Source organism: Bison bison, unplaced genomic scaffold, assembly GCF_000754665.1.
Source record: "Bison bison bison isolate TAMUID 2011002044 unplaced genomic scaffold, Bison_UMD1.0 scf7180017864217, whole genome shotgun sequence".
NCBI classification, from domain to species: domain Eukaryota; kingdom Metazoa; phylum Chordata; class Mammalia; order Artiodactyla; family Bovidae; genus Bison; species Bison bison.
The window spans coordinates 4,186,342-4,203,544 of record NW_011494789.1 but is presented as its reverse complement, the minus strand read 5'-3'; the positions used below and the strand labels follow the sequence as shown (position 1 = coordinate 4,203,544).

Below are 17,203 nucleotides of genomic sequence, written 5' to 3'. Positions count from 1 at the left end.
TTCACTATCGGCTCTGGACCAGAAATGAGAACTGCTCAGTAAGCAGAGTTTATAAGTGTAATTGCTGCTTCTTCAGGCTTCTACAGCTTCTGTCAGCTTTGGAGACTCCTAAAGGGTCACCCATCTTCACCCACCCCATCTACACTGCAGCAGACTACCTCCATTTGCTCTACAAAGGCAACAAGACAATTTCTAGCTGAAATTTATGTTGGAACCTGATTCTCAGTGTTAATAGACTTAGAAAAGAAAATGAAAAGAAAGATACTCTACTGGGTTGGCGAAAGAGCAAACACCAACACAAACCCCTTTCCGGTTGCTGTTGACCCTGCACAGATGAGTTCACAGCTGAGTTCAGAAGTCTGCCTGTTCTGACCAGCCCGTGTCCTGACTGTCCAGTCACAGGAAGAACAGGTTCTCGCACAGCTGGATGGCTGGTTCGTGGTGCAAGATCTGTCCTGACAGGAAGGCTAGCTTGTGGGCATACTTGCAAGGAGCTGGAACTCTAATGGTACCAGGCCAATTCCAGTACATGTGGCACAGTTTGAAAGTCAACCTGTAGGCCAAGAAGAAAACATGAGCCTTATCACTCTCCATCTTCAGTGCAAAGCATGATTATGTCCTTCTGGATGCATGACACAGCATATTTACCAGCAAACTGGGGGACTGAGGAATATATGATGCAACTTTTTGGAATTATTATTTTTAAGTGAAATTATTTCCACTATTTTTAAGTCAAGAGGACATGGGGAAATTCCCAATTTAGGTGCTCCTGTTTTTATAGCAAAACAAGGAAAACAACAAGAACACTTTTTTTTCTCTTGTCTCAAGAAAAGGCTGCAGAAAGAGAAGTACCCCAGCAAAGTATTTTTTACTCTGAGCTCAAGAGCAATGGGTCTCAAACTTGGCTGTGTGTCATAATCACTGGGAGCAGTTTTTAAAAATACAAATGCTTCAGAATGCTTCGAGGTGAAGCCTGGTTGGTTGTTAGTAATTTTTTGAAAGGTCTTCAAGTAATTTTACCACACAAAAACGATTATCAATTATTCCTCGAAAAGATATATCATTATCATCAAAGACATAAAGAAACTCAAGGGGTAAGGGGGCAGGCAGTATTTGTCTTTTCTGATTATATAAGAGAAAATGAGTCTTAGTAAATCCAACTCCAAAAGATAAATTCAAAATGCTTTCAGAAAAAAAATGCTTTCAGAGAGAATCAGAAAATTATTAAGCCAAAACCAGTGATTTGTTGAATTAAGCCAAATCCAATTTGCTGAATTCAGAGGTTTTTAGACTCCAGGTCTTAGACTTAGCTCAGTGGCCAGAATTATTCACAAGTTAGGAGTAAGTTACTGGTCAGCTCACCTCTGCATATGATCAGGGCTCAGGTTTGCAGTGTTGAGAACACAAACATAATGGGTTGGAATGCCACAACCCTGCCGCACATGATGGGCAAGAAGGTAGAAGTCCACCCTAGTAAGGAAAAAGTACAAACTAATGGTATAGTTACAGAGCTGGAGATGCTCCTTCATCTAAGGCTCAGAGAGGTCAAATGACTGGATCAAGGACATCACAAGAGCAAAACGAGGATGAGAATTCAGGTCTCCTGACTCAACAGGTTATTTAAAAGTGGTGGTAGAAATGATCACATCTGTGTGCAGAAGATTAAGCATGCATATTCTTAGGAAAAGAATGTATGTTCAATATTTTATACTTAAGAGCTAAAAGCTTCACTGGTGGTTTGTGTGTTTTCTAAATAGCTTTTAAAATTTTATTTTTTACCAGGAAAATCTCTTGAAGATCCCATTCCAAATCTCTCTAGGCTACCTCCCCATTCCAGTACCCAGGGAACAGAGAACTTCCCCAAACTATTCTTGTTGAAATACGTGTTTCGCCCACTTACCACTCACAGCTTGTTATCGTATGATCTACCACAGTCCCAGGGGAGGGAGTTGCAAAGTTCTCAGTGGCAGCCAGGTACAGGTTGGTGCTGATTTTCTTCTGCACTACAAACACCACCATCTTGGGATGATAATTCTCAAAAGCTTCAAAACACTTCTGTAGCTGAGGAATTTCATAGCTGGCAACTGTCTTTAGTTGGCCATCAGACACTCCATCACGGTACACCACAATCTTATCTGGGAGGCAGTGGTTCACCTGAAACGAAACCTTGCTGAGGTGAACCGTGGGGCCCAAGGGCAAATGACCACCGGCAGAGGGCGGCTCACCCAGTGAACAACCTGGAGACATGGCAGCAGGTCCCTCTCACAGCTAGACCTGAAGCCATCATGTTGAAAGGGCAAGGAAAGGCAGCTTCTAGTCATTTCTAGATTTCCTCAGGGTAGCAAAACAGGTCTGGCACAGCCAAGGTGTTATAAAATATGGAACCAAATAAGCAAGCTCAGAGTCATATACACAAGGCTTATACTGAAACGGTGTGAACAAAGTTAAAAAGAAGGAAAATTACAGGCTTGAATCAATCTTCCTTCTACTTGGATTTAACACTAAATTACTGTCTATGCAAAGAACAAGGTGAACTGTTGAAGAGATTCTAACATATAACTGCACATGCCACAGATCCACCAGCCTGATATTTTTGTGCATCAGCAACATCCAAAGTTGCTAAAACAAGGATCCTTTACTAAATAATTATTCTGTGTGTGTGTGTGTGCTTAATCGCTCAGTCATATCTGATTCTTTACAACCTTGGAATTATTGCCCTAGTTGAAGTGCTTTTTTATCGTTTTTTCTGTCTACTATCTATTCCACTTTTTTTTTTTTGGTAAGAGCATTTAAGTGTTCTTCTGCCTCCAACAGGATAGTCTGGTGGGATTTTAATTGAGCTGCCTCCCCCTAATCCAGGCCTTCTCAGCCTCAACACTATTGATGTGTGGGAACAGTGAATTCTGTTATTGGGGGCTGACACCAGAGCATGTTTCACAGCATTCCTGGCCTCTACCCTCTAGATGCCAGTAGCTCTCTCTCCCAGTTATAACCCAAAATGTCTCTAGGCTTCACAGTGGGAGGACAAAACTGTCCCCAGTTGAGAATCACTGCACTAACGAAAAGACAGGAGATGATTCCAGCTACGCCAGCAGAATGCTTTTCCCTCACTCTGACTCTTGAGCAGAGAACCAGAAACACTTGGAGTTTGATGGTGCTTTTTCAGGTCCCTGCTTCTAGAACTCCTTTCCATTTCCCAGTTTGACGCTCAACCTTCTCACCAATTCCCTGAGGCTCTTCATGATCTTACCAATTAATCTCCATTTTGCTAAAGTGAGCACATTTCTGTGACTTCCCAAAGAGTCTTGATATGCTGTGTTAAAGGCTGGGTAACATAGGCACTGAGATCTGAAAAAAACCTGATTTCACAGGTGAGGAAACAGAGAAGTATGACACTGGATCTGGGGTCAGGAGACCTGGGACTGAGTCTGCATGTGTTGCTCCTCAGCTATGCTGTTGAAGACTGTTTCCCCACTTGAAAATAATGATCACCTCACTTTCTTCTGGAGAAGGCAATGGCAACCCACTCCAGTACTCTTGCCTGGAAAATCCCATGGATGGAGGAGCCTGGTAGGCGGCAGTCCATGGGGTCACTAAGAGTCAAACACGACTGAGCGACTTCACTTTCACTTTTCACTTTCATGCACTGGAGAAGGAAATGGCAACCCACTCCAGTGTTCTTGCCTGGAGAATCCCAGGGATGGGGGAGCTTGGTGGGCTGCTGTCTATGGGGTCGCACAGAGTCGGACACAACTGAAGCGACTTAGCAGCAGCAGCACCTTCTTCTTAGGGTTGAGAGATAAAGCGTGTGTATCATGAATACAAAAGCTGAAGACAAACTAGATCAAGGAAATACAGATATTCTGAAGCACAGGGAAGGAATCTAACAAGATCAATGGAGTGTAAATCAGAATCAAATTCAACTGAAGTATTCACTGATATTACGTCTTTCTTTAAAATTTGCTAACCCTGGCAATCCACTCCAGTATTCCTGCTTGGAGAACCTCATGGACAGAAGAGCCTGGCAGGCTACAGTCCATAGGGTCTCACAAAGTAAGACAAGACTGAAGCGACTTCGCATGGCTCGGCAACCAACCACTGAGGGTGAGACACTATACTTGGTCCTACGTAAGATTCCAGTAAGAGTGAAGGACATGATTCCTGTTACCAAGGAGCATGAAAATCTAATAACATAGTTAACAGTCAACAATGGTAACTTTTCTAGGTCATCTAGCCCATCCTCCTCATTTCATAAATGATAAGACTATCATCTAGGAGGGTCAAAATATGAGACAAGTCACAATACTGAAACATTAATGGTAAATATACATTGTCAAATCACTTCAGTACTGCGGTAAATACATGAAACAATAAATTCATTAATATCCTGAAAGGAGGACTGTGCTTGTTGGCCTGGTGTCTCTAGCACTAAATACAATGGTGAGGGTCAAGGAGAAAAAAGTATCTGCTGAAACTTTGAGATGTTTTTTTATGTGTGATTACATTCATTCACTGAACAAACACTTAATGCCCACTAGATATGAGCCACTGTGCTAGTCTCATAAAAATTATCTTGAAAGGATGTTCAAGTATTAGTTGCTCAGTCATGTCCGACTTCTTGTGATGCCATGGATCGTAGCTGGCCAGGCTCCTCTGTCCATGGGATTCTCCAGGCAAGAATACTGGAGTGGGTAGCCATTCCCTTCTCCAAGGGATCTTCCCAACCCAGCGATCGAATCCCTGTCTCTTGCCACTGCAAGCAGATTATTTACCATTTGAGCCACCAGGGAAGCCCCCAAATTATCTTGATACCTTCCAAATATTAGTGGAACTTAAAACTGGGGAGACACACACTTAAAAGTAAATGCTCTCAAAACATTATAATGTAACAAAGGTACAAATAAAACGCTATGAGAAGAGAGAAGTATAAGACATTTGTTCCCTGGAGTAATATGTGAACCTCAGTAAAAGAATCAGCAGACACTTCAGTCAGCAAAGGCTAAAAGGATTCCAGGTAGAGCTTGAGCAAAGTTCTAGACTGTAACTAGACAAGGGGCAAGTAAAGAACTGGAGACTGACCTATATGATGATGTAAGTAACCCAAGTGTCCATCAACACAAGAATGGGTAAGCAAAACGTGGCATATACATCCAACAGAATATTATTCAGCTCTTAAAAGGGAGGAAATTCTGCAATGTACTACAACATGGATGAACTCTGAAGACATTATGCTAAATGAAACAAACCAGTTGCAAAAAGACAAATGAGTTATCATTCCATGGATGTGAGATACTCAGAGTCATCAAAATCAGAGACAGAACGTAGAATGGTGGTGGCCAGGGGTGAGGGGGTGGAGAGCATGGGAAACAATTGTTTAATGAAGAGAGTTTCAGTTTTACAACATAAAAAGAGCCATGGAGATGGATGATGAAGAAAACTGCACAACATTATCAATGTATTTCCCACCATTAAAAAGTTATACTTAAAAAGGGATAGAATGTTAAGTTTTATATGTATTTTACTTAATTAAAAAACACTGGGGGCTTCCCTGGTGGCTCAGTGGTAAAGAATCCTCCTGCCAATGCAGGAGACATGGGTTTCATCCCTGGTCTGGGAAAATCCCACATACAGCAGAGCAACTAAGCCCATGCCCCGCAACGACGGAAGCGCCCAGGCTGTTCCAGCCTGTTCGCTACAACTAGAGAAAAAAAAGTCTACGCGGCAACAAAGACCAGTACAGCCAATAAAAAAAAAAAAAAAAATGGGGGGAAAAAAAGGAGGAAGAAGAGGCCAGCAAGATATTGGCAACAGTAGGTGCAATAAGGGCAGGCTAAATTCTGGAAGAGTTCCCAAATAATCACTGGCTCAAGATACTTCCACCCTAAGATTCTCCCAATTCTGCTAAGACAAGGGAAGTGAAAGTGGAACTGAGAAGCAGAAAGAACCTATACACTCACACATCGTAAAGCTGGCTGCTTCCAACTTTTGATTCCAAAGGTAACACTGTGGCCCTTCTGTCTTCAGAGTCAGATACCAGTCAGACCAGGCTGGTAATCACAGCCACAGCCAGAGACACATCAGAAGCAACAGGGGCTGCATCAACTACAGCTGAGTTTAATTTTCTCCAACCTCAGGCCAAATCACAGATAAACTCAACATCAGGTGATTACTAATCATGAGCGCTAAAAGCTACAGCAAGTGTCAAGAACAGCTTAGCTTTGATTTTCACACGTGAATGGAAAGCGACCCTGGCACTCAGACTCACATGTCAGGCTTCAGTGGTCCATGAGACATCCCAGTACTAGAGGAGCCTCACAGGCAGTGGGAGATGTGGTCCCGGAGCTCTGACGAATGCTATGGGCCACAAGCAGTGGTTCCCAGGGTGTGCTCTGGGCTCCACTCCTTTCCCATCCAGGAGTCCCTTAGTCATTTTAAGGAGTTCACAAAGTCAAAACTGTTCTCACAATACCACTACATTACTTGGCATTTTCACTGTAATTCTCTCACAAATATTCACCAGAATTTTCCAGAAAGTAAATGATATGTGACACCACAATAAATTAAATGCAGGACATTCCCTTGCCTTTTACTAACCCAAACATTACAGCCATTCACTGAAATGTAAAACATACATTACCAAACATTTTTAAAGTAGTTATCTTTAATTTTACTACTCTTGAGTATCTCATATATGTGGAATCATAGGGTATTTCTCTTTTTGTGATTATGATCTTTAAAATGTGATTTTTGTTATTCACATGAATTGAGCTTATTAGTATTTGAAAGTAAAATTTAAAAATATAAAACATTCTCAGTTTTAAAATCTAATGATAATAATCACTGATAGATATACACTTATACAAACAAAAAACTCAGTAATATTTAAGGTTTCCTTAGACCAGAAAATCTGAGAACTGCTGGACTAGAAAAATAAATCTAAATACAGATTTTAAATAAAACCATAGATGAAATGAAGCTTGCCAGCAAGGCCTCATTCATAGACCAGGAATTCTGGGAAATCCTATAGCTGAGGATAATTGGAAAAGCTGGACAAACTACAAAAACATCTATGTGAAGGCACGTCAGAGGAAGGGTGGGGGCCCAGGGAAATAAGCCAACCTTTCGCACCTGTTTTTCCCTTGGCAGCACGTATTAATTTGTTGATTCCACACACGTACGTGCTAGATGGATGTTTGGGAGTAGTGTTTTTTCTAATTCACAGCTTTATTGAGATATAATGTGCGACACCGTAAAAGACACTCTTTTAAGGTACAAGAGTCAAAAGTTTTAAGTTTATAGAATCTTGCAACCATCAATTTTAGAATATATTCATCACCCCAAAAAGGTAATCTCATATGCACTAGCAGCTATTTTCCACGACCCCTCAACCCCAACTCCTTAAACACACTAACCTACTTTTTGTTTCTTTGGATTAGACTGTCCTGGACAAACATAATCAATAGGTGGTCTTTGTGACTAAATAGTTTCACTGAACATAATATTTTCATAGTTCACCCATGTTGTACCATGTATCAGTATTTCATTCCTTTATGCTGCCAGATAGTATTCCATCACATTGTTTGTCCATTCATCAATCATATGAAGTATTTTCACTTTTGGCTATTATGAATAATACTGCTATATGATCATCATATACACGTTTTTGTGTGGACATATGCTTTCAGTTCTTTTGGTTTACATCTAGGAGTAGAATTGCTGGGTCTCCTGTAACTATGCTTAACATTCTGAAGAAATGCCAAACTGTTTTTCAAAGTAGCTCAACTATTTGGCAATCCCACCAGCAATGCATGAGGGTTCCAATTTCTCCACATACTCAACACTCTTTTTTATTTTAGCCATCTTAGTGTGTGTGTGCGCTCCCCGGTGGCTCAGATGGTAAAGAATCTGCCTGCAATGTGGGAGACCTGGGCTTGATCCCTGGGTTGGGCAGATCCCCCAGAGAAGGGAATGGCAACCCACTACAGTATTCTGGCCTGGAGAATTCCATGGACAGAGGAACCTGGCAGGCTACAGTTCATGGGGTCACAAAGAGTCAAGACACAACTGAGCAACTTTAACTTTCACTTTAGTATGAGTGTGGTAGCATCCCATCATATGTGCATGTTTTTAAATAAAGACTTTGTTTTTTAGACCAGTATTAAGTTTACAAACAAACATGAGGCCATAGTACAGAGTTCCCATATACACCTTCCCCACCAATCACAGTTTCCCCGATTGTTACTATATTACATTAGAATAGGACATTTGTTACAACTGATGAATACTGATATATTATTATCAACTAAAGTCAACAGGTGGCCCAGTGGTAAAGAATCTGCCTGCCAATGGAGGAGATGCAGGAGACCCGGGTTCAACCCCTGGGTTGGGAAGATTCCTGGAGTAGGAAATGGCAATCCACCCCAGTATTTTCACCTGGAAAATCCCATGGACAGAGGAGCCTGGCAGGCTACAGTTCATGGGGTCACAAAGAGTTAGACACGACTGAGCGACTGAGCACAGCTCACAGTTTATATTAGAGTTTACTCTAGTACATTCTATAGGCTTTGAAAAATACATGTCATTTGTCTACATCTGTCACATGTCATTTGTAGTATCATATACAATATTTTTACAGTCCTATATGTATCCTATCTTCACCCTCCCACACCTCTGGCAATCACTATCTATTTACTGTGTCCATACTTTGTGTCTTTTCCAGACTGTCCTGTAGTTGGAATCATATAGTATGTAGCCTTTTTAGATATGCTTCTTTCACTTTATTATGCATTTAAGATTCCTCCGGATCTTCCCATAATTCAATAGTTCATTTCTGTTTACTGATGAATTTTTAACTGTCTGGATGTCCTATAGATTATTTGTCCATTCACCTACTGAAGGACATCTTGGTTGCTTCCAAGTTTTAACAATTATAAATAAAGCTGCTATAAAAATTGTGTAGTTTTTGTTTGTGTGTGTAGACATATGCTTTCAACTCATCTGGGTAAGTACCAAGGAGTATGACTGCTGGATGGTATGGTAAGACAATGTTTAGTTTGTAAGAAACTGCTGAACTGTCTTCCAAAATGGCTGCACCATTCCACACTCCCTCAGGCAATGATGAGAGATTGCTCTACATCCTCACCAGCATTTGGTGGTGTCAGTTATTGGACTTTGGCTATTCTGAAAGATGTGCAGTGGTACCTTGTTTAAATTTGGCATTCTCTAATATTATATTGCGGAGAAGGCAATGGCACCCCATTCCAGTACTCTTGCCTGGAAAATCCCATGGACGGAGGAGCCTGGTGGGCTGCAGTCCATGGGGTCGCTAAGAGTCGGACACGACTGAGCAACTTCACTTTCACTTTTCACTTTCATGCACTGGAGAAGGAAATGGCAACCCACTCCAGTGTTCTTGCCTGGAGAATCCCAGGGACGGGGGAGCCTGATGGGCTGCCATCTATGGGGTCGCACAGAGTCGGACACGACTGAAGCGACTTAGCAGCAGCAGCAGCAATATTATACTGAGTATCTCTGCATATACTTATTTGCCATCTGTATATGTTCTTTGATGACAAGTCTGTTCAAGTCTTTTGCCCATCTTATTACTTCTGAGTTTTTAATAATTCTGTTTTTTAAGTAACAGGACTTTATCAGATATGTGTTTCACAAGTATTTCCTCTGAATATGTAGCTTCTTTTCATTCTCTTAGTGTCTTTCACAGAAGTTTTTTAAAATTTTAATTAAGTTCTGTTCATCAGTTCTTTCATGGACAGTGAAATGTCCACGTGGTAACAGTGCCTTGGTATCAAAAGGTCATCACCAAACCCAAGGTGACCAAGAATTTCTATACCTTTTATACCTTTTACAGTTTTGTATTTTAACACTAAATTTGTGATAATTTTGAGTTACTTTTTGTGAAACGTATATGGTCTGGATATAGTTTGTGGTTTTTCTTGTCACTGTTTTTTGGGTTGTTTTTTTTTCCATGTGGCTGGGCAGCTATTCCAGTACCATTTATTGAAAAGAGTCTCCTTTTCCCATTGAAATGCCCCTGTCCTTTTACCAAAGATCACTGGAATATATTTGTACCAGTCTATTTCTGGGCTGTTACCTTGTCTTCTTTTGTCAACACCACACCATCTATATTCCTGTAGATCTACAGCAGCCTAAGTCCCCTGATTTTGTTTTTCTTCAATACTGTGTTGGCTACGCTGTGTCTTTTGCCTTTCCACTTAAACTTTGCTGGAATTCTGTCTAGTGCTACACTAAATCTATGGATCAAATTGGGAAGAACTGACATCTTGACAATATTGAGTCTTTCTATCAATGAACATGGGATAGCTCTCCCTTTTTTTAGATTCTTTGATATTTCTCATGAGAGTTTTAAGAGTTTTCTTCATGTAGATCTTACACAAACTTTGTTAATTTATATCTGTATATATTTTTTTTGGTGCTAATACAAATTGTATGGCTTTCAATTTCAAATTCCAGTTGTTCATTGCTGGTATCTGGAAAAGGAATTGATTACGTGGGTTTTTTTTAAAAGCCATTTAATTTTGTATATTTACTTTGTATCCTGCAACCTTATAATTCCAGCAGAGTTCTCTTTTGTTGTTGATTTCTTGAGATGTCTATGTAGACATGCTACCTGTAAAGTTTTTCCCCTCCTTTTCATCTGTATAAGTTTTACTCCTTTTTGTCTTTTTGCATTAGCTAGGACTCCCAGTATGATGCTGAATAGGAATGGTGAGAGAAGAAACACTTTGTTCTTGATCTTAGGGGGAAGTATGTAGTTTCTCAGAATTAGGTACAAGGTTAGCTGCAGGATTTTTGTAGGTGTTCTTTATCAAGTTTATGAAGATCCTCCTATAGTGCTAGTCTGTTTGGAGGCTTTTTTATTTTTTAAATCACGAATGGGAGCTGATTTTTCTCAAATGCTTTTTCTGCATCTATTGGTGTGACAGGATTTTTCTTCTTGAGCCTACTGATGGACTGTATACAAATTTTAAAATGTTGAACCAACCTTGCATAACTGGAATGTAACGCACTAGGTTGTTGTAGTCTTTTCAAGGGTTGCTTTAACAACCACAAACTGAGTTGCTTGGAACAACAGAAATGTACTCTCTCACATTTCTAGAGGGTAGAAGTCCAGAATTGAAGTTATCAGCAGTGCAACATGCATCCTCCAAAAGCCCTAGGAAAGAATACTTCCTTGCCTTACTTTAGCTTCTGGTGGTTTCTGAAAATCCTTAGTGTTTCTTGGATTGTATATACATCATTCCAATCTCATTTCCACCTTTCCAGTGCCGCCTTCTGTGTATGTGTCTCTGCTTGTTTATATGGCCTTCTATGACTCTGTGACCAAAGTTTCCTCTTTCTGTAGGAATACAATAGTGGCTTAGAGAAAGAGTTGATTACAGCATATTAATCTTGTATCTTCAACCCTGCTGAACTTTTATTAGCTACAATAGTGTGTATACACGTATTCTTTATGGCAGAGAGTTAACTTGGGACTTCCCTGGTGGCCCAGTGCTAAAACTCCATGCTCCCAATGCAGGGGGCCCAGATTCGATCCCTGGTCAGGGAACCAGATCCCACGTACCATAACTAAGAGTTTGCATGCCACAACTAAAGATCCCACCTGCAACTAAGACCTGGTACAAATAAACAAATAAAATAAATATTTTAAAAGGCATACTTTAACTTCATTTCCAGTCTAGAAATCTTCTGCAATTTTCTTAGCTTTCAGTTCAGTTCAGTCACTCATTTGTCTCTGACTCTTTGTGACCCCACAGACTGCAGCATGCCAGGCTTCCGTGTCCATTACCAACTCCTGGAGCTTGCTCAAAAACTCATGTCCATCGAGTCGGTGATGCCATCCAACCATCTCATCCTCTGTCATCCCTTTCTCCTCCCGCCTTCAATTCTTCCCAGCATCAAGGTCTTTTCCAGTGAGTCAGTTCTTCACATCAGGTTGCCAAAGAATTGGAGTTTCAGCTTCAGCATCAGTCCTTCCAATGAATATTCAGGACTGATTTCTTTTAGGATTGACTGGCTGGATCTCCTTGCAGTCCAAATGACTCTCAAGAGTTTTCTCCAACACAACAGTTCAAAAGCATCAATTCTTCGGACTCAACCTTCTTTATAGTCCCAACTCTCACATCCATACATGACTACTAGAAAAACCATAGCTTTGACTAAACGGACTTTTGTTGGGAGCTGTCTAGGTTTGACATAGCTTTTCTTCCAAGGAGTAAGCATCTTTTAATTTCATGGCTGCAGTCACCATGGGCAGTGATTTGGGAGCCCAAGAAAATAAACACTATTTCCATTGTTTCCCCAGGTATTTGCCATGAAGTGATGGGACTGGATGCCATGATCTTAGTTTTTTGAATGTTGAGTTTTAAACCAGCTTTTTCACTCTCCTCTTTCACTTTCATCAAGAGGCTTTTTAGTTCCTCTTCACTTTCTGCCATAAGGGTGGTGTCATCTGTGTATGTGAGGTTATTGATTGTTCTCCCTGCAATCTTGATTCCAGCTTGTGCTTCATCCAGCTCAGCATTTCACATGATGTACTCTGCATGTAAGTTAAATAAGCATGGTGACAACATATAGCCTTGACATACTCCTTTCCCAATTTGGAACCAGTTTAGCTTTGGTACAAACCAGTTTAGCTCATGGTACAAACTGGAAAATGTTCCCTCCTTTCCTATTTTTTGGAAGAGTCCGTGAAAGAATATTCTTTCAATGTTTGGTATAACTAAAAAGTTTTGATGGTTTGTGCCTTTTTTGGAGTTTGCCCATCTCACTTAGGTAATCTAATTTCTGGGCATATAGTTGTTCATTTCCTAAAATCCTTTTTATTTCTCCAAGGTCAGTATTTTTCATTCCTGATCTTAGTATCTTGATTCTTCCCTTTTTCATGGGTGCTAGCTAAAGGCTTATCAATTTTGTTGATCTTTTCAAATAATCAATTTTTGGTCACACTGATTTTCTCCATTGTTTCTCAGTGTTCCAGTTCACTTATCTATGCTATAACCTCTATCAATTTTTTCCTTCTTGCTTTGAGCTTAGTTTGCTCTTCTTTTTCTAGTTTTTAAGATGGAACTTGGGTTGTTTTGAGATTTTTCTTATTTAATATAGGTGGCTCAGACGGTAAAGCATCTGCCTACAATGCAGGAGATGTTCGATCCCTGGGTTGGGAAGACCCCCTGGAGAAGGAAATGGCAACCCACTCCAGTACTCTTGCCTGGAAAATCCCATGGATGGAGAATCCTGGTAGGCTACAGTCCATGGGGTAGCACAGAGTCGGACATGACTGAGAGATTTCACTCACTCACTCACTCACTCATTTACAGCTATACATTTTCTTCTAACTACTGCTTTACATACATCCACAAGTTTTGGTATGTTTTATTTTCATTTATCTCAAATTGTTTCCTAATTACCCCTTTGATTTCTTCTTTGACCTCTTGGTTATTTAAGAGTATTGTTTAATTTCCATATAGTTGTGACTTTCCCAAATGTCCCTTGTATTAACTTCTAATTTCATGCTAGTTGTGGTTTCAGACCATATTTTGCAGTTTTAATTTTTTTAAATGTACTGAGTCTTGCTTTACATACATTCTATCACGGAGAATGTGTCACGTACATTTGCGAAGAATGGGAGTTCTGTTGTTGGGTGCTCTGTAAATGTCTGTTACGTTGAGTTAGATCACAGAATTGTTCAAATATTCTATTTCCTTGTTGATCTTATTTCTACTTGTTCTATCCATTACTGAAAATGGAATTTTGAAATCTCCATCTATTAATGAATTGTCTATTTCTCCTTTCATTTATATATGTTTTTGTTTCATATATTTTTGGATCTATATTGCTAGTTTCACATGAGTTTATGCTTTATGACCTTCTCATGGACAGACCCTTTTGCTACTACAAATGTCTTTTCTTGTCTCCAGTAACAACTGCTGTCTTAAAGTCTATCTGGCCTACTAGTATAGCTACTCCAGCTCTCTTTTGGTTATTATTTCCATGGTTTATTTTCTTCTTTTACTTTCAACATACTGTGTCTTTGAAACTAAAATATGTCTTGTGTAGAAAGTACATCTTCATATTTTCACTTAATCTAAGTTACTAATTTATACTTCTGAATGGTGTTTAGTCCATTTACATTTAGTACAATTACTGACAGAGTAAAATTTACATCTGCCATTTTACTATTTGTTTTCCACATGCCTTGTATCTTTTCTGTCCCTCTATTTTTCCTCTACTGCCCTAATTTGTATTAAACAGGCATTTTCTAGTTACCATTTTAACTCCCTCGTCATTCTTTTTCTTACATTTTTGAGTTATTTTCTTAGTGTTTCACCTGGGGATTACAATTAACATATTACAACAATCTCATTTGGTCAATTAATACAAAGTTAACTTTGGTATTGTTCAAAAACTTTGCTTCTATATGGCTCTATTCCCTCTGCTCCCCTTTGTAACTTTGTCTTACAAATTATATATTTATATACTGTATACACATCCAATTAGATTTATAATTATTGCTTTTTGTCTTTGTCTCTTAAAACACAAACTAGAAGAAAAGTTACAAACAAAAATATATTTTTTCTCTCCTTTATCTATATAGTTACCTTTCCCGGGGCTACTTATTTCTTCATGTGGATACAAGTTACTGTCTATGTCATTTCATTTCTACATGAAGGACTCCCTTAAGTACTTCTTGTAGTCTGCTAGTGACAAATCCCCCCAGCTTTTATCTCAGAATGTCTTACTTTCTCCTTTAAAAAAAAAAATGAGATATAAATTACAAAAAATCACCATTTTAAAGAGTATAATTCAGAGATTTTAGTATACCTATCAACACTACCTATTTCAATAATATTTTCATCACCCTGAAAAGAACCTTGTACCCATCAGCAGTTACTCCCTATTCCTGCCAGCATTCTCATTCTCTGGAAACCAGCAATCTCTGTTTTGTCTCTACAAATATGCCTATTCCAGATATTTCAGATATGCATGCTAAGCCACTTCAGTAGTGTCTGACTGTGTGGTAGCCCACCAGGCTCCTGTGTCCGTGGGCTTCTCCAGGTTAAGAATACGGGAGTGGATTGCCATGCCCTCCCCTAGGAGATCTTCCCAACCCAGAGATGGAACCTTCATCTCTTATGTCTCCTGCATTGGCAGGCAGGTTCTTTACCACTAGTGCCACCTGGGAAGCCCATTCATAGAAATGGAATAATACGTGACTTTTTATGTTTAGCTTCTTTCACTGAACACAATGTCAAGGTTTCGCCTTCATTTCTGAACAGGAGCTTTTCTGGATATACAATTCCTATTCAACCTTCTTTTTCTTTCAGCACTTGCAATATGTCATCTGACTGCCTTCGGGCCTCCATGATTGCTGATGAGAAGTCAGCTCTTAATCAAATTGAAGATGCCCTGAACACAACGAGTGGCTTTCACTTGGTGCTTTCAAGATGCCCTCTTTGTCTTTCAGCAGTTTTACTAGGTTGTGTCTCAGTGTGGGTATCTTTGAATTTTTCCTATTTAGTGTTCATTGGGCCTCTTGGATGAATGATTTTTTTCACTAATTTGGGTAATTTGGGGCTATTATTTCCTCCAGTGTTCTTTCTTCCTTATCCTTTCTCATTACTCCCCTTCTGGGAATCACATTATGTTCATATTGCTATGGCTGATGTTGTCCCACAGATCTCTGAGCCTCTGTTAGAATTCCTTATTTTTTCTTTCTTTTCTTCACACTGAATGATATCAACTGACCTACCTTCAAATTTCTAGCTATTTCTTTCTGCCTAATCAAATCTGATGTTAAGCCCCCATAGTGAAATTTTCATTTATTACATTTTAGAATGCCAGAATTTCTATAAGGTTAATTTTCTTTAAAATACCTTTATTCAGATAATCCATGTACCATTTAATTCACCAATTTAAAGTGTAAAATTAAATGGTTTTTAGTGGATTCACAGATATATACAACTATTACCACAATCAATTTTATAACATTTTCATCACGTCAACAAGAAGCCCCAGACTCTTAAACTGCCACCACTCTACATGTTTTACTCTCTCCCTAACTTAGCCCTAAGCAACCACTAATCTACTTTCTGTTCCTAAAAATGTGACTGTTCTAAACATTTCTGATGAATGGACTCATGTAATATGTGAACGTGTGGTCCTTTATGACTGGCTTCTTTCACTTAGCATGACATATTCAAGGTCCAGGTATCGCTTGCTGTTTCACCTAATCTATATTTTTTCCTTAAAAATGTTATTATTTTATTTTCTCTTCTCTTGTCTCAATTGTTGCATGCTCTTCTTTTATTCTTTTAGTGGCTACCCCAGAAATTACAACATAACTCTTTAGTGTATCAAAATATATTAGTACTTTCACCTTTTCCTCAATAATTAAAGAAACCCAAGGCATTGGAATTTCATTTACTTCTCCCAGATGTATCTCCAAGATATAATGTTATTGTCATTAACTTGAAATTTATACACACAAATGAATACATATCCATTCAAAAACATTAGTTATTTTAGATGGTGGGCATTCATTTAAATTTATGCCCATGTTTGGCACTTTCATTCCTATTTTTATTCCTTTAACCATTTCTACATTTCTTTCTGGGATAATTTTCCTTCTAGGTGAAAAATGCTCTTTAGTATATGCCTTCAGTGCAAATCTGCCAATAACAGAGTCTTTCTTTTTTTCACCTTACTAAAAGTTACTTTTAGTGGATATCAGATTCTATGTTGGTAGTCATTTTCCTTCAGCATTTTGTAGCTACTCTTTATCTTGTGGTTCAAACTGTTTGACTAGTTCACTATTTGTCAATTTGTCAATCCTTGAAGATAAGTGTTCTTGTTTTCCTTAACAGGTGTGTATATACATAATATGTCTTAACAGGGGCTGCTGCTGTTGCTGCTAAGTTGCTTCAGTCGTGTCTGACTCTGCAATCCCAAAGACGGCAGCCCACCAGGCTCCCCCGTCCCTGGGATTCTCCAGGCAAGAACACTGGAGTGGGTTGCCATTTCCTTCTCCAATGCATGAAAGTGAAGAGTGAAAGTGAAGAGTGAAAGGGAAGTCGCTCAGTCATGTCCGACTCTTTGCGACCCCATGGACTGCGGCCCACCAGGCTCCTCGGTCCATGGGATTTTCCAGGCAAGAGTACTGGAG

The 17,203-nt window shown here is 39.4% G+C and overlaps 1 protein-coding gene across 1 annotated transcript in view; it reads right to left on the bottom strand.

Moving 5' to 3' along the window:
• Positions 1-396: 396 nt before the first annotated feature.
• Positions 397-17,203, bottom strand: part of PIWIL2 (piwi-like RNA-mediated gene silencing 2) — a 78,670-nt gene continuing 61,863 nt past the window's right edge. Inside the window, exons 20-22 of the mRNA XM_010845469.1 lie at positions 1,901-2,154; positions 1,363-1,470; positions 397-553 (exon numbers count right to left, since the gene is read on the bottom strand). Of these exons, the coding sequence (XP_010843771.1) occupies positions 397-553; positions 1,363-1,470; positions 1,901-2,154 (519 nt within the window). The remainder of the gene's footprint in view (positions 554-1,362; positions 1,471-1,900; positions 2,155-17,203) is intronic.